At 54.5% G+C, this 26354-nt stretch overlaps 1 protein-coding gene across 1 annotated transcript in view; it reads left to right on the top strand.

Moving 5' to 3' along the window:
• Window positions 1-26354, top strand: part of CAMTA1 (calmodulin binding transcription activator 1) — a 947832-nt gene that overhangs the window by 827947 nt on the left and 93531 nt on the right. The window contains exons 8-9 of the mRNA XM_068985655.1: window positions 21288-21428; window positions 23005-24854. Of these exons, the coding sequence (XP_068841756.1) occupies window positions 21288-21428; window positions 23005-24854 (1991 nt within the window). The remainder of the gene's footprint in view (window positions 1-21287; window positions 21429-23004; window positions 24855-26354) is intronic.

The following is a 26354-nucleotide window of genomic DNA, read 5'->3' as shown; positions in this document are numbered from 1 at the left end:
CCATTGACCATCCCAGACCACCCAGGCTGGACCTCACAGCCCCAGCACCCCGGGCCTCCTGACACCTCTCAGGGAGACACTAGACTGAAGCCAGCCTTCCACAGTTAACTGGAAGGGGCCACGCGAGCCTCTGCAAAGCTCTGCAGAGCACCTGGAAACTTGGGAGACGTCCCAGCTCATTACAAGTCCAGCTCATGGGTACTTCCTGTCTGCTGTTCCTCGGGCGCCCCCACCACATGCAAGGCTCTCTCTAAATATCTGTAGGGCGCTGAATGAGTGTGACTGGACCCAGCTTGATCTACTGCCCACTGAGTACCTGACAAAGACCCCAGTGGCCAGGCCCTGGCAGCCAGAGCTGCCCGGTGGCACCCTCCACGGCCAGGCTGGGCAGAGTGGAGAATGAGGTAATGGTGCCAGGGGTCCCGCTCTGAGCCCTGCCCACCCACCCCTTCCATTCAGTGGTGTCTAAATGTGTAGGGCTTGCCCTTGGCCTTGGGTTTCCTCCCCAGGGCTGCCCACACTTCCTCTTAGCAGAGGCTTGGCTGGGCAGCAGCAAGGACTCGGATAGCCTTGGGCACTGGTGCCACCCCGTCAGGCTAGCTGAGTGAGAGCTGGGCGTTCAGGAGCGGGGTGCGCTGTCTGGTTCCGTGACTGCTCCGCTGTGTGGCCTCAGGCCCATCACCTACCCTCACTGCGCCCCAGCTCCCTTTCTGTAAAGTGAGAGAAAGAGTCCAGCGTTCTCTCCACCAAGTCCAGCATCATCCAGCCAGCGCCGTGGGGCTGGGCTTGGCTCCTGGGTTTCTGCAGACCCAGGTCCAAGGCGCTGAGGCCACTATTTCATCCCATGTCCTGGGAGGTTCCAGAGACTGAGTTAGCCAGCGATTAGCCAAGGGGATGTTCCCGAGGAAAGAGACACCTTTTAAGGTGGTCACCATGGTCAGAGGCTCCGGCCTGGGCCCTCCCAGCATATCTCACACACACACCCAGGGGGCCCTTGCCTGTAAGTCACTCCATCACCCCAGTTCCTTCCCGCATCCTCTTGTTTGAGCTGCTTCCTTCCCTCCTCATTGTCCCCACCTCCTCACAACATCCCCCGTCCTCAAAAGGGGCCCTTCCCCGGAAAAGTCACCCTCACCCACAGGAGCCCGATAGGAGTGCATGTCCCCACAGCAGGGGAGGGCATTAAGCCATGAACTCCAGGCGCTGGAAGCCAGACCTCGGTCCAACCCTGATACCTAACAGGAGGGAACTGTGAGCGCCTTTCCAAAAGCCTGCAGTACCTCATGGGAATTATGTAAAAGTACAACAAACTCCCCATCAGTCTAATCACACTTGGCTCTGTGGTGTCCAGGGGCAGGAGCAACACAGTGCAGTCACTTGGGGGGGGTGTGTGTGTGTGCGTGAGCATGTGTGTGTGGTTCTGGTCACACGTGCACAGCGTGGAAACACGGCCCAGGAAATATGGCTCCAATAAAAGCTTTAGATGCCGATCGGGCTTGGAACACGCACACAGGGCACCAGCTCCCCATGTTCAGGGAAAGCAGAGGTGTGTGCTGCAAGCCAGGAAGGCATCAGATTTGGTTCCAGAATCAGGCGTGCCACCCAACGCCGGAGCCAAACACATTAGCTTCATCACATTTTCAACATAAATCACATTCCTTCAAAGACTTCACAGTTTGATTTCCTGATATTTCCAAATTTCCCTGCCCTAAAGCAGAGCTGTCAGTGGTTTAATCAAAATGTTGTGCTTATCGGGGGTGAAGTGAAACTGCTCCTCAGCCTCTGCCTCACCTGTTGAAGATGGGTGGGAGGATCTCACAGACACCAGCTTCTGTGCCAGACTGACTCCAAGAACCCCACCTTGACTCTTGCAGTGGTGACCTTTTGTCACATGGGGACTTTCTTTCAGTCCGCAAACTGAAAGATGCCTCCTCCAGATTTAAAAAAAAAAAGAGAAAGAGAGAGAAAATATTCAGATATCTGATAGGAATTCCCAGCATGTTTCCAAGGATGCTTTCTGTCTTTTGCAATCCCTTCAGCAGTATTTAGAATATGGGTCCTGCTTCTGTGACGAAGATAAAGGGAACAGTGGCTTAAATTTTATTTCTTTTTCACAGAGCAATTCAGGATTGATAGGGCAGCCTCACAGGGACAGGAATCGGATCAGCTATGCTGGCTCTTTCCAGCTGGTCGCTCTGCCAGTCCTAGGGTATTGCCATCTTTTTTGTGGCTCCAGGATGGCTGCTCCAGCTCCTGCCATCATAACTGCATTCCAACCAGTGGGAAAAGAAGAAGGGGAGCAACTTTCTTAACTTTAAAGACAGGAGCCAGAAGTGGCATACAGCGCTTCCACTCAGATGTCATTGGCTAGAATTCAGTGGTAGTCACCCCCTCGTTGGCAAGGGAGTCTGGGAAGTGAAGTCTTTTCTAAGTACTGACATCCTAACTTCCTCTGGAAATAAGTTCTCAGTTCTGTAATGAGTCCTTCAGTACAGCCAGGGTGCCTCTTATAAGGCCTAAGCTGAGAAAGGCCTGGCTCAGCTTAACTCAAGGCCTGAGGATGGCTGCCCTGGGTTCCATCTGTCTGAGGGTTGGAGTTTTTAGAACTCAAGTGAACATGATCTAAAAGTCAGCAGGTCTCATCCTGCAAACTCCAGGGTCTATTGCAGTGCAGCTGGTCTGAGAGAGCACCCGCTTTGGCTCCCACACTGCCATAATGCGAGCGGGGTTGGGCAGGTGGGGTCGGCTCCTTCTAGGTCAACCTTAAGTGGGAACAATGACAGGACAGATGAGCCCGGTGCCTCAGTCCTGCCAGCCTGGCAGGAAACTTGCTCAGTGATCCTTGGCTGCCCAGAACCACAGTGGCCCAGACCCTCCACCCTCAGGAAGCCAGATGGAGCCAGTTCCCTTGGAGTGGACCCTCACCTCTAAGCGCCATGGCATTCTGCCCTGCCCCATTCCTTGGCAGCCTGGGAGGGGATAGGCATGCCAGCCGCTTCCCAGCTAGCAGGTGGCAAGGTTGTTCCATCCAGGGTGAGGGATAAAGGCAGGAGCTCTAAGCTGTGTTCTCAGCCCTTCCCCCAGCTGTCCCCACTCAGGGCTCCTCTTGGAGCCCTAGCCAGCCAGGGAGCCCTGCATTGCCCAGCAACCTGGGGCCTTTCCAGAGGCCTGCCTGGCCCCAGAGGCCATCTGGAAGCCCCACCAGCCACCTCTGGGCTTGGCTGTGCTCCAACTGCCTTCTTGGAGCCCCTCTGTTATTGCTCAGGGGTTCCCAGTTCTCAGTAGCACTGGGTGGGCAAAACAGGAGCACCCACGCCAATGTCCACACACACGCACGCAAATGTCCACACACTCCCGAGTGCACACAGGCACACACAGCTGCCCTCACCACCCACAGGCACACACTCAGGGACATGCTCGAGAGGCAGCAGGGCAGCGCTTGGTTTTCTATTCCTTCCAGCCACACGAGCCTTCCATCACCACCACCACCACCACCACCCTGCCTCTGGCGCCAGAAACTAAGACCACAGCCCTAGGTGGAGACACCGGCACCATCTGGGCCAGAGCGAGCACGTGACCGTCCCACCCCACCCCCGAAAGTGGGTGAAGCGGCAGTGGGAGTGAGCGGGCGGATGTGTAGGACAGACCTGGGGGTGGGGGTGGATCCTGCCCTGCTCCCCCCTGACAGCAAGGGGCCTTGCACAGGCCACCCCAGCTCTGAGCAGCACTGTCCTCCTCAGGGCAGGAGGGGTCATGGCCTCTACCCTGCAGCCCCATGGCCGTCAAACTTCAACGTGGACACAAAGAATGTAGGTGTCAGGGCTGCATCCAGAGCAGGAAGCCTGTCCCTTTTCCTGAAGACTCAGGAAAAGGGTGAGTGCTCAGCACTCAACCCCTGCTAAGCCTTGTGCAAGGCCAGCTGATGGTCCCTCAGGGACTCCTGCACCACCAACACCAGCCCAGAACAGGCTTCTAGAACCTCTGCCCTGAGCCTAGCCCTGTGCTTGGGAAAGCAGCCTGTGGGGGGAATGCTGAGGCTCCGCCCTCAGGAAGGCAAATTCAAGAGGTTGGACCAGCTGAGGAGGCCGAAGCAGATGGATCGAGAGCAGAGTCGATGGTTCTGCCTTCAAGTACCCAGACGTTCAGAGAACCTGGGGCAGAGACAGTCAGGGGCTTCCTGTCACCCAGCCTGGATGAACATGCGGGATGGGCAGGAGGCAGGGAGGCACAAAGGAGGAAACAGGCAGAACCACACATGTGATACTGAGGTGATGTCACGCTTGAGGCTTTAAGGGCACATTAAGTATGAAGTGATGGAAAGCATGTGGAGTCTGAGGTGACAGTCGTCACGTGAGCATAGAGGCAGGAGGCCGTGTTAAGGATGGGGATAGAGGCCTGTTGAGTATGAGGTAGTAAAGGTCATGCTCAATGCGGAGGAGGCAGAATTCACGTGGAGTATAAGAGGGTGAAGAGCATTTTGAGGAAGTCATGTTGAGTGTGAGGGAGAAAGTTATGTCAAGAATGAAGTGATAAACTCCATGTTGACAGTAGGATTGGAGGCCATGTTGAGTGTGGAGAGGGGTGGAGGCCATGTTGGCAGTGAGAGTGGAGGCCATGTTGGCAGCAAGGGTGCAGGCCATGGTGAGTGTGGAGAGGGGTGGAGGCCATGTTGGCAGCAAGGGTGCAGGCCATGGTAAGTGTGGAGAGGGGTGGAGGCCATATTGGCAATGAGGGTGGAAGCCATGTTGGCAGTGAGGGTGGAGGCCATGTTGAGTGTGGAGAGGGTAGAGGCCATCCATATTCAGTGTAGGGAGTGGAAGCCATGTTGAGTATAGGTGGGAAGAGGCCATGTCAAGTATTAGGTGATGGAAAACCATTTTGATAGTGGGTGGAGCCCATGTTGAGTGTGGAGAGGAGTGGAGGCCATGTTGGCAGTGAGGGTGAAGGCCATGTTGGTTGTGAGGGTGGAGGCTATGTTGTGTGTAGAGAGAGGTGGAGGCCATGTTGGCAGTGAGGGTGGAGGCCATGTTGAGTGTGGAGAGGGTGGAGACCTTGTTGGTAGTGAGGGTGGAGGCCATCCATATTCAGTGTAGGGAGCGGAAGTCATGTTGAGTGTAAGTGGGCAGAGGCCATGTCAAGTATTGGGTGATGGAAGACCATCTTGATAGTGGGTGGAGCCCATGTTGAGTGTGGAGAGGGGTGGAGGCCATGTTGGCAGCGAGGGAGGAGACCATGTTGGTAGTGAAGGTGGAGGCCATGTTGAGTGTGGAGAGGGTGGAGCCCATGTTGAGTGTGGAGAGGTGGGGAGGCCATGTTGTGTGTAGAGAGAGGTGGAGGCCATGTCAAGGATGAGGTGATGAAGACCAAGTTGATAGTGGGTGGACCCCATGTTGACTGTGGGGATCAAATAAGCCCTCCTAGCTGTCCACAATCAATCCTCAATTACCCCCATCACCTTTGGTCCCTGGGCACCTTCAGCCTGTTGGGGTCTCCAGGAGCCAGGATCTCAGCCCCTTGCATGCATTCCTAGCCTCTGTGCAGCGGCGAGGGCAGGATAGCAGGCCACAAAGACCCAGCAAAGGTAGGCGGCTGAAGACAGGAACCCCCGTGCTGAGGTGTGGCTGCTGCAGCAGAGACTGGAAGAACAGAAGCTGGTCCTCAGGGGCCTCTTCCAGGAGCTCCTTGCCCTGCAGGTTAAACTAACAGTGAGCTTCCTGGGTCTTCAGATCCCCCGCCCTTTCCTCTGCATGCCGGGGAGACCTCACTGATGTAACGCCAACCCTCGGGTTGTATAGTCAAGGCGTCTGTTGTTTTCTCATCATTTTCCAGACAAAGACCAAAGACCCAGTAAGAGGGGCGGTGTTTATTTGTTTTGCTTTCTTGCTTAGATTGTAATCCTGGTGATTATAGAACGTCAGCAAGTAAAATCAACAAAGGCTTTCCTTTCTGGGCCCCCACAGCAAACCGGTTCTTGGTCGACTGGCGCCACCTGGTGGCTTGCATCAGCAGAGCAGCTCAGACGCAAGCTATCTGGAGGAGCCCTGCTCCCCAGCCTGGGGCAGGCAGGGGCCACGAGGCATCCGTGCCCGTAGACCTGGTGTCAGGGACCTGCTCTGTGGGTAGGGGTGGGTCTGGAACAATGGGGCTCAGGGGAGCCATATTTCCCTCCCTCTCAACCCCCAACCCCACCACCCCATCCCTGCCAGTCATCTGTGGCCCACAGGGCTTGGGCACAGACATTGTCTCATTGCCAGGAGCAGCGGTCCCCATCAGAACCTCTGGGGCAGGTTGCTGGTAGGCAGACTCCTGTACCCCACTCCCACCCCTTCCCTCGACACATTCTGATTCCACAGGTCGGGATTGGGCCCTGGGAACACTTATTTTCTAACAAGCAAGATTCTCCTGCTTCTTGCAAGATTCCAGTCTAACACAGTTTCTGGCAAGAGGCCAGCCAAGGAGCCCTGCCATGGAGATCAGCGTCAGCCCCTTGGTGGAGCCACAGGCCTTCTTGAGCATCAGCTGTTTCTCAGATTCAGGTGGGAGGGAGGCTTGAGGGAATGCTGCTCTTAAACTTGCGCAAAGAATGTGGTGTATCATTTCTGGCTATTTCAGGACCCCATGACATCTGGACCAAGAACATAATGGGGTCTTGCCAAACACTTATTGACTTGAAGTCATTCTGAGACTGTTAGATGGTGTTTCTGGGCGCTCCAAAGAGCTCTGATCCTTTATGTCTTGGGACAGAAAGAATTCAGTGAGAGGCAAAGTGATAGATAAGAAGTGACTTATTAGAATAGAATGCTTATGAGGCTTACAAGCAGGCAGGCAAGAGGGAGCTACCCTAAAAACTTACTGGTCTGCAGTTTTATAATCAAAGGAAAAGTGGTGAGGGAGAGAAAATGAAGACTACCTTCTTCCTCGTTTTTGAGTACATATCAAGCTCCTCCTCCAGGTTGAGCAGGAGAGTTTTCTTGTCCCCACACCATCAAGCCCAGACAGCATGACACTATGGAAAAATTATTTCAGGTCTCAGTACAATGAGGGTCTTTACTGTGAAATGTCATCTTTCCACAAATTATTGTTTTCTGTGTGGGCAGAGAACATGTCCTAGGGGTCATTAACTTACTGAGCTTACTGAGCAGGATGTGGGTCTCATGCCACGATTGTTTTATTGTTTGGGGTGGGGGGGATGTTTCCTCCTTCTGATGAATGAATTTTATTGCTAAGCAACCCTGCTTGGTCTTGTGGGTAAGCAAACCTGCTTTCTTGAGTGATCATTAGCTTACAGGGGTCGCTCATACTTTTTTCTCTTCTTATAATCCCCTAGTAGGGTTTTAATCACCTACTTTGTCCTTTTGAGTGAGTGAAGTCGCTCAGTCGTGTCCGACTCTTTGCAACCCCGTGGACTGTAGCCTACTAGGCTTCTCCGTCCATGGGATTCTCCAGGGAAGAATACTGGAGTGGGTTACCATTTCCTTCTCCAGGGGATCTTCCCGACCCAGGGATCGAACCCAGGTCTCCTGCATTGGAGGCAGATGCTTTAACCTCTGAACCACCAGGGAAGCCCCTTTGTCCTTTTACTTAGTCCCTATTGATGAGAGACCCAAAGACACCATAAAGAGGAGCACATCTGTGTCCCCTTGGGGTACCCGGGGCCCAGGACCTAGGCTCTGTCCTAAGTGCAGAGGCATTCATCAGTGCACAGAGCCTGCAAGACCCAGAGGCTCTTCCCCTCCCTGCCTGTGTCAGCTGGATTTGGAGTCACTGGGGGGGTGGTTCATTGGTTCACAGGGGGAGTGGTTCAGTGCAGGAGGACCAGGGGAGGATTTCCCTGCCCAGCCTTGCTTGTCCCTGTGGTTAGGAGATGCTGAGATGAGGAGCTGGCAGGGTGGGTCTCCTTACATTCACTATTCTCCACTGGCATGCCTTCTGGCACTTCTCAGCCTGGCATGAGGGAGAGCAGGCAGGGGAGAGACAGGAGAGAGACAAGGCTGATTTTTTTTAATTGAAGTATAATTTGATTTACAAGTGATGTGTTAGTTTTAGGTGTATAGCACGGTGACTTCAGTTCATTTTAGTTCAGTTGCTCAGTCGTGTACGACTCTTTGCGACCCCATGGTCTGCAACACACTAGGCTTCCCTGTCCATCACCAGAGCTTACTCAAACTCATGTCCATGGAGTCAGTGATGCCATCCAACCATCTCAACTTCTGTCATCCCTTCTCCCACCTTCAATCTTTCCCAGCATCAGGGTCTTTTCCAATGAGTCAGTTTTTTACGTCAGGTGGTCAAAGTATTGGACCACAGTGACTTAGATGGAGATGTATATATATAACAGATATAGATATCTTTCAGCTCCTGTGGTGGCTCAGTAGTAACGAATCTGTCTGCAATGCAGGAGATCTGGGTTTGATCCCTGGGTCGGGAAGATTCCCTGAAGGAAGACATGGCAACCCACTCTAGTACTCCTTCCTAGAGAATTCCATGGACAGAGGAGCCTGGCAGGCTGCAGTCCGTAGGGTCACACAGAGTTGGACATGACTGAAGTGACTCAGCAGCAGCAACACTGATATCTTCCCCAGTGGCTTTGGATATAGGGGCTTCTCTAGTTGCTCAGATAGTAAAGAATCTGCCTGCAATGCAGGAGACCAGGGTTTGACCCCTGGGTCAGGAAGATCCCCTGGAGAAAGGAATGGCTACCTACTCCAGTACTCTTGCCTGGAGAATCCCATGGACAGATGAGCCTGGCAGGCTACAGTCCATGGGGTCACCAAGAGTCGGACATGACTGAGAAACTAAACACACACACAAATAAATATATAGATATCATCACCAACTCAGTGGGCGTGAATTTGAGCAAACTCCAGGAGATAGTGAAGGACAGAGGAGCCTGTCTGTGGGGTCACAAAGACTAAGACACGGCTAAGTGACTGAACAATGACAGTAGATATAGTTACATAAGTGTGTGTGTGTGTGTATTTCACATTCTTTTGCATTACTAATTATTACAAAATACTGAGTAAATTGTGCTATTATACATAGCAGTATGTATATGTTAATCGCCAAACTCCTAATTTATCCCTCCCTTTGGTAACCATTGGCTTCCCAGGTGGCTCAGTGGTAAAGAATCCCCCTGCCAAGGCACAAGTTTGATCCCTGGGTGGGGAAGATCCCCTGGAGAAGGAAATGGCAACCCGTGGTATTCTTGCCCAGCAAATTCCATGGACAGAGTAGCCTGGTGGGCTACAGTCCATGGGGCTGCAAAAGAGTTGGATACGACTTAGCAACTAAAGAACAACTGGTAACCATAAGTTTGTTTTCTGTGTCTGTGAATCTGTTTTGTAAATAAGTTCATTTGTATCTTTTCTTTTTAAGATTCCACAGATAAGCTATGCCATATGATATTTGTCTTTCTCTGTCTGGCTTACTTCACTTAATAGGATAGGCTGATTTTAAAACGGGCTTACTTTCTTTTTCTGCTCTGTTGGGAGGATCCAGGTGGTTTTGCAAATATGCCATTCTCCCTCAGACTAAATTTTATTTAGCTGATTTGGCCCCCAGACTGGAGCACTAAGAGAAATGGCTCTTTTGATTTCCTGTCTCTCCCTGGCTACTTGCCTTTCAAGGCCACTTGGGCGCCATGCACCCCCTGCTTTTACAGAATTCCCCCATTCCAACTCCACCACCCACTGATTCCACGAGCTTTGATGGGGACCTCTCTGAGGTGGTGCTGGGATGTGCCTGACTGCCTCCTAGAGCTGGCACAGCCCTGCTCTAGCTGGGGGTTGATTTTTTTTTCTACTTGGAATTTGTTGCCAGCCTTTTAGTCCCCAGATTTTCAGTTTCCCTTTAAAGATCGAAGGTTCTGGCCCACATCGTTCGGAGCCAGGGCCAGCTACCCCGTTTCTAGGGCACCTGCCTCCTTGCAGGCACCATGTCTGAGCACACGGAGGAGGCGTCTGAACCCAGGGTCTCCCTAAAGAAAGAAGGAAACCATGCAGAAGGCCACTTGGTCCCTGCCCCCACTGCTAGTGGCCCGGGGGGGCTGGTGGACAGCTGGTCCCTCCCATCACCTCTGCCCCTGGGCAGAACCTGGGAGAAGACCATGCCGTTGAGCCCCAAAGAGAAGAAGATTCAGAGCTCACGTGGTTCCCAGGTGAAGGAGGAAATCTCAAGCTTCCTCTTCCCTTGCCAAATAGGACTTCCATTCGACATCACTAGACAATCAGAGAGCCTCAAGGGCATTCACGCTGTCACTATAGCACGAAGAATTCCCCGCCTCGGCAACAATGCCACTCAGCAAGCCAGGAGATTCTCCGAGCCTTGAATCCTCCGCGATGCATATCCTTGGCCCAGTTAGCCGGGCCAGCGCAGAAACACTCAGCCAAGGCCATTTTTTAATGCCGCACAGTCCCTAGGAGATTGCCTGTGAGGTCAAGTGCGGATGTAGAGGAAGCTCCATTTCCCCGTGGCTTGAATCTCCTGCTGTGATGCCTGAGCAACCCAAACCAGCTCCCTACTCCCCACCCGAGGTCCCTCCCACCTGGAAGAAGTCCCCAGACCCCTCTGCCTTTCCCTGTACTTGTTCACTATCAGAACACAGCCGATGCCTCCTGGTAGAAGATGGTAAAAGGTTGGGGGGGTGGATCTTGTGCCCCACGTCCCCAGACATTCACAACCAGGAATTACAAGCTCACTTGGGACACAGCCCACGTGTCCCCACACACATATGCCATTCAGTCCCTGCCCTGCTCAGCCTCCACACCTCTCAAGATGAGATTTCTGAAAATGTTGTCCTCAGGGCCCATAGGAGAATGAGAGTTGAGGGTGAGATGGCCAAATTGAATCGTATGTGGGTGTCTGGATATGAGAAGTTAAATCTAATGAAAATTTTATCCAGTTGAACCAAGAAATCAGAAGCTGGGCCTTTATTCCTGTCAACAAGAATACAGTGAAAATTAAACCAACGTGGCTGCCATTTCCCATTGACCTTGTTGCCATAGAGACAGCCTTCTAGTGTCAACAACTGGGAGACATCTGAACGGGCTCATTCAGGCCCCGAGAGGCACGTGAGGGCCCCTCTCCAGCCCACCTCTGTCACGTGGTTCTTCTGTGGGATGACCACATTTCTGGGTTGCCTGGGAGCCTCCAGGGGACACCATTGTCCAGACAAATTATCACAGTGCCCATTTTGGTCTCCAAGGTGACCTGTCGGGACAGCAGTTAAACAGTCGCCTCTGGGGGTCTTTATGGAGAGTTGAGTCCCTGGGCGAGAACTGAATGAGCCTAGGTTGATGGCGGCCAGGAGAAAGGTCCCCTCCAGAAGCCTCTATCAAGAGGTGGGAGGATTTTCTTTGTCACCAACATGCCACTTGTCACCTGCTCACCACAGCACCAAGCAATCTCCTCCCATGTAAAGAAGGCCAAATATCCATCCCAGCAGGTGCCTCCTTTGTTGTTGCCATGGTGACCCAAGGTCCAGTTATCCTTCCAGAAGTTACTGCCCCACAGAGCAAAGGAGGGCAGGCAGTTGCTCTCCCCAGGTGCCAGTGCCACTGTGGGGTCAGGGGGCTTCCAGAGTACTTCTCTAATTCTTTTCCAAAGTGTTCCAGGAATGACGTTTCAGAGCAGAAACGGTCACCTCACTCAGAGCCATCAACCCTGTCCTGCTCAGACCTCCTGTGGATGCCGCCCAATCAGAACCCAGGGTGTGGGGGCCCGTTTTTGACTTCAAGTCCTGTGGGGAACAGAGACGTGTCATCAGGCAAACCCATGAGAGGCACCAATTTTACAGACAAGGAAACTGAGGCCAAGAGGAATCAAAGATCAGCCCAAGATCACATGCATGTGAGGAAAAGAGCTGCAGCCCCTGGGGCCCATGAACCCCTGGCCAGAGTGGCCCCTGCCGACCTGAATCCCGCAGGTTCTGGACGTTCCTGAATCGCAGCCCTTTTTTGTACAGCTGGCTGGGCACTGAACTCACAAGTTTTCCTGGCCCTTCAGGAAATTTCCACCACTGCCCAGGGTCCCCACAGTGAGAAGAAATGTTTGAGACTTCTGCAGACAACCAAGACGGCTACCCCTGGACCCCTACCCCTACCCGCCACCCCCTCCTGTGACTCCATGGATGCCTTCTGCACCCCACCCCACCCCCAGTGACGAGAAATCCAAGCAAGGAGACAAATGCTGCCCCCATAAATCCCACATTTTCCAGAAATGTGGAATTCCAGTCTTTTTTCAGGCTCCCTGTCTTTCATAGAAATTTCCCGAAAACTCATCAACAAAGATCGGTATAGTCAAAGCTATGGTTTTTCCTAGTAGTCCTGTACAGATGTGAGAGCTGGACCATAAAGAAGGCTGAGTGCCGAAGAACTGATGCATTCGAACTGTGATGCTGGAGAGGATTCTTGAGAGTCCCTTAGACAGCAAGGAGATCAAACCAGTTAACCCTACAGGAAATCAGCCCTGAATATCATTGGAAGGACTGATACTGAAGCTGAAACTCCCGTACTTTGGCCACCTGATGCAAAGAGCTGGCTCATTGGAAAAGACCGTGATGCTGGGAAAAAATGAGGGCAGGATGAGAAGGAGACGACAGAGGATGAGATGGTCAGACGACATCACTGACTCAATGGACATGAGTGTGAGCAAGCTCTGGGAGATGGTGTAGGACAGGGAAGTCTGGCCTGCTGCTGTCCATGGGGTCACAAAGAGTCAGACATGACCTAGTGACTGAGCAGCAACATTCCAGTGGGCTGCAATGAACAAGGCCAGGCACACCTCCAGGAGCCCCAGCAGTCTTCGTCTTGGTGCTGAGATGTTCTCCTTGCACAGACTCCCCCTTTCTCTTCCAAGAGCAGGTGCACAGCAGGCCCTGCCTCCCGCTTCCTGCCCTGCCCCTGATAGTCCAAGGCAGGCTTCCTCTGTCCTGGCCTGGGTGGCACGGTCAGCTCTGGGCTGCACATTCCCACCCTGCTGCCCAGCTGGCCTGGTCCCAGGTGAGGATGATCTTGAAGGAAGAGCCAGAGGCTTTAGAACCTCTGTCCCCTCCCCACCCCCAGCCCACCGGCCCTTCTGAGAAAACCGGCCCCATCCAGAGTCAGAAAGGGCAGGAGATAGCAGGGTGGGCAGTGAGGGAATAGCCCCTAGCCCAGCCCCAGGGGCGGTCTGAGTTTCCTGCACACTCACCAGCCCCTAGGAAATCTGAACCCATCTCTCTAGGACGTGAAGCCAGTGGAAGGAACGGCTGACCTTCTGATAAGCGTTGCCCTCCCTTCTCCACCCATACTGAACCGTCCAAGCCATTCCTTGGTCTGGGAGGGATGCAGGCTGGGAAGACCCATGGGAGGCAGATGGCTCAGCGGACCACTACAACCCCTCCCCACCCCCACTTATCTGCTGTGTGACCTTGGGCAAGTGACATAACTTTCTTGAGTCTTGATTCTCACATTAATAACATGGGACAGTAATGATGCTTCAAAGGTCATTGAGAGATGAGAGATTACATCTCTCAACCAATGAGCCTCAAATTCCCAGCATCAATTTCCCTAGATGAGAGAACACAGATCTGAGTCCCACCTTAGAGTCTTTGATTCATCATTGGGCCAGTGAGGGGATGTGCATTCTGTCATATTTCCAAGTGATTATACCATGGCTTGGACCACACTTTGAGAACCATTGCCCAATGCCCTGTCCACAGTAGATACTCAATCCAGGGTAGATATTACTGTGATTTATTTCTTTTTAAAATGGAATTAACACAGAAAGAACCTAAAAAATTGCTTGGCATGTAGTGTAAGTTCAGTAAACATTTTTTTGTTGTTGTTATTATTGAGATGCGAGCTATGCTTCCAGTTCATTGGGAGAATTAATGAATGGATAAAACAAAAAGAGAGCAGTGCTGGAGAGGGTATGAGTGACTGAGAATCTACCCATTCATTCATTCACTCCACCCATGTTCACTGTTTTTTATTTTGGGGGGGGTCCAAAATCACTGCAATGGTGACTACAGCCATGAAATTTAAAGACGCTTGCTCCTTGGAAGAAAAGTTATGACAAACCTAGACAGCATATTGAAAAGCAGAGATTTTACTTTGCTGACAAAGGTCCATCTAGTCAAAGCTATGGTTTTTTCCAGTAGTTATGTATGGATATGAGAGTTGGACCATAAAGAAAGCTAAGTGCCGAAGAATTGATGCTTTTGAACTGTGGTGTTGGAGAAGACTCTTGAGAGTCCCTTGGACAGCAAGGAGATCAAACCAGTCAATCCTAAAGGAAATCAGTCCCAAATATTCATTTGGAAGGACTGATGCTGAAGCTGAAACTCCAATACTTTGGCCACCTGATTCGAAGAACTGACTCATTGGAAAAGATTCTGTAGCTGGAAAGATTGAAGGGAGGAGGAGAAGGGAACAACAGAGGATGAGATGGTTGCATGGCATCACCGACTCAATGGACATGAGTCTGAGCAAGCTCCAGGAGCTGATAATGGACAGGGAAACCCAGCGTGCTGCAGTCCATGGTTTCACAAAGAGTCGGACACGACTGAGCAACTGAACAGAACCAATGTTCACTGAGCATCTTCTGTGTACCAGGAATCATTCAAACCATGGGGGAATAGAACAGGTCCCTTCAACAACATCCTGTCCCCATGATTCAGACTCTGGCTCTAGTGGGGACCAGAGCTGGAGTAACCAGGAGGGCCTCCAGGGCGAGGTGACACTTGAGCTGGCATGTGCTGGATGGAAGGGTAAGATTTAGATGTTCATGGACAGATGAATGGATAAAGAAGCTGTGGTACATATATACAATAGAATATTAGTCATAAAAAGGAATACACTGGAGTCAGTTCCAATGAGGCGGATGAACCTACAGCCTATTATACAGAGTGAAGTAGGTCAGAAAGAGAAAAACGAATATTGTATATTAATGCATATATGTGGAATCTAGAAAGATGGTACTGATGAGCCTGTTTGCAGGGGAGCAGTGGAAACACAGAACAGACTTGTGGACACAGGGGCAGAAGAAGAGGGTGGGAAGAATTGAGAGGGTAGCATTGAAACATACACTGCTGCTAAGTTGCTTCAGTCGTGTCCAACTCTGTGCGACCGCACAGACAGAGGCCCACCAGGCTCCCCCGTCCCTGGGATTCTCCAGGCAAGAACACTGGAGTGGGTTGCCATTTCCTTCTCCAATGCATGAAAGTGAAAAGTGAAAGTGAAGTCACTCAGTTGTGTCCGACTCTTAGCAACCCCATGGACTGCAGCCCACCAGGCTCCTCCGTCCATGGGATTTTCCAGGCAAGAGTACTGGAGTGGGGTGCCATTGCCTTCGAAACATACACTACCATGTGTAAAATAGATAGCTGGTGGGAATTTCCTATATGATTCAGGGAGCTCAAGCCCAGTGCTCTGCGACAACCTAGAGGGATGGAATGACTGATTCATGGTGATGTATGGCCGAAACTACCACAGTATTGTAAAGCAATTGTGTTGTTGTTCAGTCACTAAGTCTTGTCTGACCCTTTGCGACCCCATGGACTGCAGCACAGCAGGCTTCCCTGTCCTTCACCATCTCCCAGAGTTTGCTCAAATTCATATCCATTTAGTCGGTGAGGCTATCTAACCATCTATCCTCCAATTAAAAATCAGTAAATTTTTAGAAAGTGAAAAAAGAAAAAGGCAGCAGCAAAAGTGAGGTCAAAAGCTCAGCCTCTGGGCTCTGGTGCCAAATCCAACCTCAGAGACAGAGTTTGGTGTAAAGTAGAAAAGAATAGCTTTTTTGCTTTGCCAGGGAAAGGGGGACACAACGGGCTCCTGCCCTGTAAACCTGTGTGTCCTCACCCAGGAGGATCTGGTGAGGAGTCTTGTAGCATTGATTCAAGGGTGGGCTTGCTGACAACAACAGGCTGTGTGCAGGGTCTGTGCGGCCCTCCGGGCTGCTCTCAGGTGATCTTCTTGATGAGCTCCTCTGATTTCTCCCCTCTGGTCTCAGGTGATTCCTTACCTGTTCCTGCCTTGATTAGCAACTGTTTGAATCTGCCCTTTGGGACTCAGGGAAGGTCGTGGAGACTGGAGTCTGCTCCCTACAAACAAAGAGTCGGGAACAGAGGGGAACCCAGGAGCCCGACAGAGTCCTGCTCAGTTTCAAAAGGAGGCATTTCAGAAAGATCTCAGGGCCCCTTGAACGTACACACCCTATGTGTGCAGCAGAAAGGGCAGGGTGGGTCTCTCCTGGCCAGTAGAACTCTAGCCAGGGAGCCTGGGGAGGGGGCAGCCTGAGCCCTGATGGCATATGGGTCACTCAGTCGTGTTGTGATCAGTTGTGTCCAACTCTTTGTGACCCTGTGGACTGTAGCCTTCCCGGCTCCTCTGTCCATGGGATTTCCCAGGCAAGAATCCTGGAGTGGGTTGTCATTTCCTCCTCCAGGGGATCTTCCCAACCCAGGGGATGAAAGCTGCATCTCCTGCAGCTTCTGTATTGGCAGGTGGATTCTCTACCACCAAGCCACCTGGAAAGCCCAAGCCCTGATGGAAACTCTTAATGTGTTAATTGGTCATCTGGGGCTGCCATAACAGAGCACCACAGCCTGGGCGGCTTGAGCCATAGGGATCTATTTCTCATATTCTGGAGGCTAGAAGTCCAAGGTCAAGGTGTGGGCAGGGCTGGTCTCCAGGGAGGCCCCTCCCCTTGGCTGACAGAAGGCCGCCTTCCCTCTGTGTCCTCACATGACTTCCGTGTGCTCACTCCCCATGTCTCTTCCTCTTCTTATAAGGACACCAGTCCTATTGGACTAGGATCCACCCTTGGGACTTCATTTAACCTTAATTAACTCCTGAAAGGCCCTATCTCCACATATAATCAAATTTGAGGTCAAGGTTTCAAAATTAAGAATTTGGGACACACATTTCTGCCCACAATGGGTGACAGGGCAGCTCAGTGTGGGGTCAAGTTAAGTCTGCCTGGCCAAAGCTCTCCACCACCACCGCCCAAAAATTGGGAAGGAGCAGACATAACGCTTGTCTAACAGCCAGCCCCTGGCAGGGGCAGGGGGGCCTCACCCCAGCACCTTCCCCAGCCCTGCCTCCAGATCTCAGTTACACTCTTCCTGGTGGTTGGCCACCTCTCGGGTGAATTGCTCATCTGAAGATACCCTCCAAAGCGTGGCGCCATGCTGTTGTCATTGATTTCATTTTGATTATTCAGATTAGTGTTCCTGCGGCTGCCCAGCTGCAGGAGGTCGTTAGGATGGGCCTTGTGGATAGGCCAGGTCAACGCTGTCGGCTCACAGACCAGTCCTCCCACCGGGCCTGCTGTAGGCCGCCCGGCACAGCCAGTGTGTGGTTCTCTGGGCAGCAGCAAGACTGTGGCAACACTGCAGGAGTGCTCTGCCACACCCCACTTTCTGCTGGCCAATGTGGCACTCTGGCCACTTCCTGTCCTGTGCAGGCCTGTGAGGAATCACCCACGCCCACCTTCCCCATCTCTGGTACCCCCCTGCCCTAGCCTTCCTGGGCACATCATCTGAGCAGCCAGGGAGCATCACCCCAGCCTCCTCGTGTATGGGTGGCTATAGAGGGCCCCCTCTGCCTGGAATTCGGCAAGAAACACTCAGCCTCCTCCTCCGCCCCAGCAAGGGCTGCCAACTATGGTCTGCAAATAGGGACCCCTGACCCCTTGGGAGAGCAGAGGGCACGAGGTGGCCCAGAACCACCATGAGGTGACTTGGGGGGGAGGGGGAATTCCCTCTTCTCTTTCTGTACCCCCCCCCACCCCAGGTCATGACCTTACCATTCACCAACTGTACTTTCAATGCAGTTTCCCTTCCGCTGCTTTTATGAAGAGGGAGGGGCGGTGGAGGGGGAGGGGCCAGTGCACGTGTAGTAACCTTCCTTCCGCAGAGCTCTCTTTTCCCCATAGAAGTCTCCTTTCCCGCTGATTCATTACGTGTTGAGAAGCGGAGCGTGACATGTTAAAAGCCGTCTTGATAGTATTTGATATTCAGTACTAACAGCTCACCACCTCCAAGGAGGGGGGTTTCTCCCCACCCCCACTGGAGTGGGAGGGAGACAATTTGCATATTGGATGTGCTAAGACAGTAGGCAATTTGCATTTAGCATCCAGAAATTCTCTGCTAGCAATCTGTCACCCTTCACTGGGTTTTCATTTTATAACCTTTACAACATAAGGAGACGAGCAAGAGGCAGAGAGAACTCGGGAGCCGCACCCCCATGAGGGCCAGGGGAGACTGGTCTCAGTGGCAGTTGTCAGCACAGGGGGTCCTGGTCAGAAATGCCAGAACATTCCAGCAAATGTGACTGCCCATCTGGGGACTAGTGAAGCCACCCAGCCCCAGGACCTCAGAGCTTTGGGTAGGGAGTTGCTAAGTGGCCAGATGCCAAGGGGGGGTTGCCTGAGTCCAGCTCATCTCCCCAGAGATTCAAGTTCAGACTCATGGAAGGTTTTCCCTGAGAACACCTGGTCTGGCTTTGCAATGAGCACCTGCTCCAAGCCCTCCCACAAGGAAACACACTGCAAGGAGCTCTGGAGATGTTTCTGGTCCCAGGTTGGCAGAACCTGCAGGCTCTGGGCCTAGGACAGAGCTCTATGACTGTCGTCCTGACAGCAAGGGAGGAACTCCTGCAGGACTTTAGAAACAAGCCAGAGCACCCCCTGTGGAACCCCCACGCTGGGGCAGGGAACGGAGAGCTGGAAGGCCACCTGTGTGTACCACAGTTCAAGGAAAGGGGTCCTGAGTCCTGCCCTCTGGGCCCCACCCTGTCCCCCAGCTTCTGTTTTCTCATCTATAAATTGAGGATTCTGGAAAAGGTCCTGAGCCAAGGGAGATCCTGGGAATGGGTGTCAGGCCCTGACCCCAATTCCCACCTGAGCCAGGCCCCTTCCACTGTAATCCATTATCCATAGTGGATTTCTAGGCAGAGGTTATTTGAGAAAAGCACTCCAAGACTATGATGGGGTTTGCAAACCTCTGGCCTGGGCTCTGCCAGGCAGGAGGCCCTGAGTCAGCAGGAGCTCAAACCTCCTGGGGCTGCTGGAGAATTTCCCAGGGGATCCCAAGGGGCGACGCCATCCACCTGCAGAAAGGTGGGCTATAAATCCCTGACCCCCGAACATCACCATCACAAAGAGTTCTGAACAGGCACCCATGGCTTCAAATCCAGGCAGCTGAGCTAGCCAGTACCCTGTCTCAATGACCCGTCACAATTCAGGACCCGCCCGGCGCAGGGCCATGGCCCTAGTGCTGTCGAAGGTGCAGGAAGCAGAGGAGCCAGAGGCTCATCAGAATGGAGTGGGGCACAAGGATGCTGGACAAACACCTGGGATAGGTGCACACAGAAGAAAAGCGGTGCTCCCAAGGGAGTCCCAGGGGATCACAACACTCACACATGGGATTTCTTTGAAAAACCACTCAAGTTCTACAGGAAGGCGCTGACGAGCAGCAGAGACGTGGGATGGACAGCACCATGGAGTTCTCCCTGCCTGCTCCAAGGCTGAGCCGCCTGTGGATGTCCCGGCCCGTGCGCCTAGCATCACCGACCTGCAGGGCAGGGCCGGCACCCTGTGTTGCGTGTTGCCATCACTGCTTCACCGTTAACGGCGATGACAACAGCTACTCTTGGTGGGGGCCACACAGAGTACCGAGCAGGAGATCGGGGTTTCCCCCAGGCCATCCTGTGAGGTGGCTGCTCTTGTATTCCCATTTTACAGAAGAGGAAACTGAGGCTCAGAGAAGTTTAGTGACTTGCCCAAATTCTCACTGCAAGTAGAGACCAAAGCCTGGGCTCCAATCCAGGTCTGAATCCAATCCACCTCACACCTGCTCTCTGTTAGTCATTCAGTCGTGTCTGACTCTTTGTGATCCCACGGACTGTAGCCCACCAGGCTCCTCTGTCCAGGGAATTCTCCAGACAAGCATGCTGGAGTGAGTTGCCATTTTCTACTCCAGGGGATCTTCCCGACCCAGGGATCAAACCCAGGTCTCCTGTACTGCGGGCAGATTTTTTACTGTGTCACCAGGGAAGTTACCTGCTGTGTAGACTTTCCCAATGTGTTTCCTTATGCCCCTCACAAAGCAAAGGAAGGCTTTGCAAGTTGTGATAGTTCTTTGCCTGGAGTTCACGTGAGACCAGCTTAACCAATGGAGAAAGGAAACTGTTCTTGCCTGGCAAAGCCCCTGGTCTCTCCCTACTCTGACCCTGTGCCCTGATGCCCTACTCCTCTTCCCAGACTATCAGCTCCCACCATCCCCCCTTCAGAGGGACCTGGGTCCCTCCTGCAACCCCCAGTACCAGCCCCAAGCCTGGGGCTGTGAATTCACTGCCTCTGGGCCCGGGCCCCCGGAGCCACCAGAGAGAGCTGGGCTGTGCCACGTGCCCAACGTGCCAGCTCTGGCTTAGCCGCGTTTCGGCCTGGTCTGCTCCAGCTTAAAAAGGACAACAGGGCAAGCGGGCATGAAGCTCAGTCAGTCCACACACTCAGCCAGGCAGGTCGTTTATTTCAGACTCCAGCCCCGTCCTGCCAGGCAGGTGGGGAGCCTACCCTCAGCCATCCCAGGCCCCCACTCCAACACCAGGGATGGCAGTGGTCCAGGGTAGAGGAGGGCAGGGCCGAAACTGCAGGGTGGTCATCCAGGTGGCTGGTCATCATCAGTGGGCACCCACTGTCCAGGCCACGTGGGCCCTTCGGTCCATCCCCTTTTCCCCCAGCTCAATCTGCAGCCCCTTGAGGCCGAGAAGTCTGGTGAGAGCAGGAAGCTGGAGTGCCCCTTCCACCAGGGTCGGCCGTCCATCCTGCTGGGAGCCAGACCCCCCAGCCACCATCTCTCCTCTACATCTCCACAGCCTGCACTCTAGGGAGGTCCCTCAGCCTCCTGGACCTCTCCTCCCCCACACCCTCATTCTCTGTCCCTCCACTCCACGACCCCTTGAAGAACCACGGTATGCACTTGAGCTTTACAAAACCAAAAGTGACTCTCTGGGCCATCCCTCCCCACTGCGCGGCACTGCAGGAATGGGAGATGGGGCGGGGGGCGGGAGTGGAGGGCACGGAGCTCCCCAGGGGAGGGGCTGTGATGGAGCAGCCCGGTTTCCCCCTCTCTTGCCTCCCTTCTCCCCTCCTACAGGCATCGCTTTGTGGTGCTTGGAGTCAGCCTGCCAGCAGAAAGAGGGCCACACTCCGGGAGGGCTCAGGCCCCATCCCTCCCAGGACCTCCCCCAGGCACAGGTGGCCTCTGACCTCACCCGCCCCCCCCGCCTCTCTCTCCACAGTCCACGGCATCAAGTGGACGTGCAGCAATGGGAACAGCAGCTCGGGCTTCTCGGTGGAGCAGCTTGTGCAGCAGATCCTCGACAGCCACCAGACCAAGCCGCCGCCGCGGACTCACAACTGCCTCTGCACCGGCAGCCTAGGTGAGCCAGGCCACCAGCGGGCATGCAGGCGAGGGGCGCTCCCAGGCAGTGGGTGTGATGTCCAGGAGGGGAGGGGAGTCAGCCACGAGCCAGGCCACAGCACCCATGGCAACTCTCCTTCATCCTGCCTGGCTAGGCTGGTGAGGCTGGTGAGGCTGGTGGGGCTGGTGAGGCTGGTTCGCTGGTGGGGTTGATGAAGCTGGTGGGGCTGGTGGGACTGGTGAGGTTGGCAGAGCAGCCCCCTTTGGGCAGGAGAAAACAGTTTCCAGATAAACACCTCCTTTTGGGACTGTGAGCAGCACAGTCAGGAGTGCGAGGGGTTGAGCTACCGTCCACATCCACCCGCCCCAGGTGCCTTCCAGGCCTCAGGATCTCAGGCATCAGAGGCAGGAGCCAGGTCCCCGGGGCACTGGGCCAACAGAGGCTTTTCCAGGGAGTCAGCCTTGAGTCAGTAGGACCGCTCAAGCTAAACCTCTCGCTTTCACCTCTGCCTCCTCCAAGAACACTCCCCCATCCCGAGTGTCTTTGCTTCTGATAATGGTATTTGCTCTTTGGAATGTAGTTCTTCACTCCCTAGCTGCCTTAATTAGCTATTTCCATTAGAGGGTCATGCTGCTTCTCTGAGAACTCTTCATGCATTTAGGAATCTTAGTGAGGCTGGAACAAGATCGGGGAGAATCCACCCTTTCATCAAAAGCAGCATCACCCTTATCAGATGGAATGAAAATTACCGAGGAGTGGAGGCCTGGGGGTAGAGCCCTGAGAGCAGCTTGCTCAAAATGCTCAGAGCCCGAGGCTCTTTCTTTTCCGCCACTCAACTGAGAGCTAGGGCTCCATCCTTGCTCAGGTCTTAGAAGGATCTAACCCTACGAAGAGCCAAGGACAGACTCAGGCTAGCTAAACAGGAGGTGGTGGCCCCAAAACACCTTTCTGCCTCTGGAATGAAGTCTAGAACCCTCTTTGGTCCTGGGGCCTAAGAGCTAGTCCAGGGGGGGTTCATTGCTTTCCATCTCCTTCCCAGTCAACCCCCCTCCCAACTCCCCAACCCCCCAACCCCTGCCCCGGCCACACACACACACCATCAACCTCTGGCTTTCAGTCCCAGAGGGGCTTGCTGGGCAGTCATGGAAAATTTAGCGGGAGGGGAGAGGGCCCCAGTCAGCATCCCAGACTGAGCCCCTCTTGCCAGCAAGGCCCAGTCCAGTAAGTGAATGCTTCCGAGGGTGGGAAGGATTTTCCTAGAGGATGACATTCTCCCCAGCCCCACTTCCCGACCATGCGCTGGGGCGCTTTGATTACTATTTGAAAAGACTATTTGGTCGGGAAGATGGTTTCGGAGGGCATGTGAGAACCCAGGTGGGGTAAGTTGGCCCGACACCCTGAGGGTCTGTCCCATGCCAGCCTCGGGGGCGGGTGGGGAGAAGAGCCTGCCTGGACTCCCAGGCTGGGCTCTGCCTGACCCCAGCGCTCAGGGACAGGGCCCCACCGCAGCCCCCGCTCTGACTCTCTGGTGCGTGTGCATGTATGTGTACCTGTGTGTGTGTGCGCATGTGTGTTGTGCTTGCAATCTCCACAGGAGCGGGCAGCAGCGTGCACCACAAGTGCAACAGTGCCAAACACCGCATCATCTCGCCGAAGGTGGAGCCGCGGGCGGGGGGGTACGGGGGCCACGCGGAGGTGCAGCACAATGACGTGTCGGAGGGCAAACAGGAGCACAGCCACCACGGCAAGGGCTCGAGTCGAGAGAAGAGGAACGGCAAGGTGGCCAAGCCCGTGCTGCTGCACCAGAACAGCACGGAGGTCTCCTCTACCAACCAGGTGGAGGTCCCCGACACCACCCAGAGCTCCCCCGTGTCCATCAGCAGCGGGCTCAATAGCGACCCGGACATGGTGGACAGCCCCGTGGTCACAGGCGTGTCCAGCATGGCGGTGGCGTCCGTGATGGGGAGTTTGTCCCAGAGCGCCACGGTGTTCATGTCTGAGGTCACCAACGAGGCCGTGTACACCATGTCCCCCACCGCCGGCCCCAACCACCACCTCCTCTCACCCGACGCCTCTCAGGGCCTCGTCCTGGCTGTGAGTTCCGACGGCCACAAGTTCGCCTTCCCCACCACGGGCAGCTCGGAGAGCCTGTCCATGCTGCCCACCAACGTGTCCGAAGAGCTCGTCCTCTCCACCACCCTTGACGGGGGCCGGAAGATTCCAGAAACCACCATGAACTTTGACCCCGATTGTTTCCTCAATAACCCAAAGCAGGGCCAGACGTACGGGGGCGGAGGCCTGAAAGCCGAGATGGTCAGCACCAATGTCCGGCACTCGCCACCCGTGGAGAGGGGCTTCGGCTTTACCACCGTCCTGACCAAGGAGATCAAGACCGAGGACACCTCCTTTGAGCAGCAGATGGCCAAAGATGCCTACTCCTCGTCTGCGGCGGCTACAGCATCCAGCTCCCTCACCCTGACCGCCGGCTCCAGCCTCCTGCCGTCAGGCGGCGGCCTGAGCCCCAGCACCACGCTGGAGCAAATGGACTTCAGTGCAATAGACTCCAACAAGGACTACACGTCCAGCTTCAGCCAGACGGGCCACAGCCCCCATGTCCACCAGACCCCTTCCCCAAGCTTCTTCCTGCAGGACGCCAGCAAGCCCCTCCCCATTGAGCAGAACGCCCACAGCAGCTTGAGTGACTCTGGGGGCACCTTTGTGATGCCCACGGTGAAAACGGAGGCCTCATCACAGACCAGCTCTTGCAGCGGCCACGTGGAGACGCGGATCGAGTCCACATCCTCCCTCCACCTCATGCAGTTTCAGGCCAATTTCCAGGCCATGGCAACAGAAGGGGAGGTCACCATGGAGACCTCGCAGGTGGCCGAAGCGGGTGAAGGCCTGATCAAGTCCGGGGAGCTGCAGGCTTGTAGCTCTGAGCACTACCTGCAGCCAGAGCCCACCGGGGTGATCCGCAGTGCCGGGGGCGTCCCCCTCCTCCCGGGCAATGTGGTGCAGGGGCTCTACCCCGTGGCCCAGCCCGGCCTGGGCAACGCCTCCAACATGGAGCTCAGCCTGGACCACTTTGACATCTCCTTCAGCAACCAGTTCTCCGACCTGATCAATGACTTCATCTCCGTGGAGGGGGGCGGCGGCACCATCTACGGGCACCAGCTGGTGTCAGGGGACGGCACAGCACTCTCACAGTCGGAGGATGGGGCCCGTGCCCCCTTCACCCAGGCTGAGATGTGCATCCCTTGCTGTAGCCCCCAGCAGGGGAGCCTGCAGCTGAGCAGCGCCGAGGGCGGGGCCGGCACCATGGCCTACATGCACGTCGCTGAGGTGGTCTCGGCCGCCTCGGCCTCGGGCACCCTGGGGATGCTGCAGCAGAGCGGACGGGTGTTCATGGTGACCGACTACTCCCCGGAGTGGTCTTACCCGGAGGTAAGCTGCCGCTGCCGTCCCCACCCCTCAGCTGCCCTGCCTGCCCGCCTCCCCACCTGCCTCACCTGTCCCACCTGCCAGCGCGCGGCAAGAGATGCTCGTCTGCATGTGGCTGCCCCCCCTTGAAGTTGTGGGCGGTGCAGACCATGTCCCCTCCCTCTGTCCCCATGGCACTAGAAATACCCCCACCTCTCTCGAGGAGTGTTCCCGGTTCTCACGGGAGCAGGGGTCTCTCGGAGGCCAGGTGGCCCCCCCAGCGGGGCCAGGATCAGTGTTTGCTGTCACCACTGTCACCTGGCTGATGTGTTAAGATTCCATCCATGTTTTGCTTTGTCTTTTTTTTTTGGAAAAAGCATCCTAGGGCTGCTGGAAAACCACTTGAAAATCCACCGTCACCACCATAGACCGTCTGTATCCATTGCTTCTGATTTGTTTCACAAAACAAAAATTCCCATCAAATTGAGAGGGAGGGTACAGTTTCTGAAGAGTCATCTGTGATATTTGGGGTAAATCCAGCTTCAACAAGATCAGAGGCATGTTACATGACCCAGGCTCTCCCTCCTGTGACCTCAGCCCCCTCCTTGGGTCTGTCCTCAGTTTCTGGGGGCTGAGATCTGATGTTGAGAATCACTGCTCCAAAGCCCAGGACCACAGGAAACCCAGGTCTTCCAGGCTGGTGCAGGTGATGAAGGAAGGAACCTTTGCTTTTCCTGTGAAGTAGGATGGCATAGGAAAGGGACGGAATGGCCCGAGCCTTCCCTAACCCCCTGCTGCCCACTAGGCCATGCCCCTGCTCCCTCCCAGGCCACCTGCCAGGTACTTGGGGCCCAGCACCTTGGGGCCCAGATTGGCACTTTCTCCCCAGGCTGCAGGCAGCTGCCCACGGCTCCGTTGCCTCCACTGACACGTTGCCTAGCTGCCGGGGCAGGGGCTGCTACCAGGACACCGAAGGAAGGGTGCTCCTAAAAGACCCTGAAGCTCACGGGGTCACCAAAAGGCAGTGATGCACACCCCAGAAAAACATCTTCCAGCACAGGCAGGGCAGGGATGCTGGCTAAACAGACCCCAGGTGCTGGTAGGGGCTCCCGAGATGATGCTTGTGCTGGGACAGAGCTAACGGGGTTCCCTGAGAAATGAAACTCTCCTGAGAGCCTGTCTCTGCTTCTGAGGCTCCCCAGGCCCTGGTGAAAGGGCCAGTGATGCCCAGAGTGGAGGACACATCTCAGGGGTCCACTTCTGGGTGTCAATCCTGGCTCTGCTGTAACTCTCCCTCCCTGTGACTCGGCTTCCTCACCCATCAGGTGGAGGTGATAACAGTGCCTGCCTCCGGGTGAGGCAAGGTGCCAGAAGGGCTTGGTAAAGTCTTTGTCCCGTAGCAAGTAATCAGTAGTTTATTATTATGTTACTGGGTATTACTCTGTGGCCCTCACAGCTCATGGCCCAGGCTCCTCTCCGTGTCCTCCTGCCGTGGCCATGGTACTCACTGTGCATGAATGTCCC

Source organism: Capricornis sumatraensis, chromosome 14, assembly GCF_032405125.1.
Source record: "Capricornis sumatraensis isolate serow.1 chromosome 14, serow.2, whole genome shotgun sequence".
NCBI classification, from domain to species: Eukaryota; Metazoa; Chordata; class Mammalia; order Artiodactyla; family Bovidae; genus Capricornis; species Capricornis sumatraensis.
The sequence above is the reverse complement of the archived record's forward strand: the minus strand, read 5'-3'. Positions and strand labels throughout refer to the sequence as shown.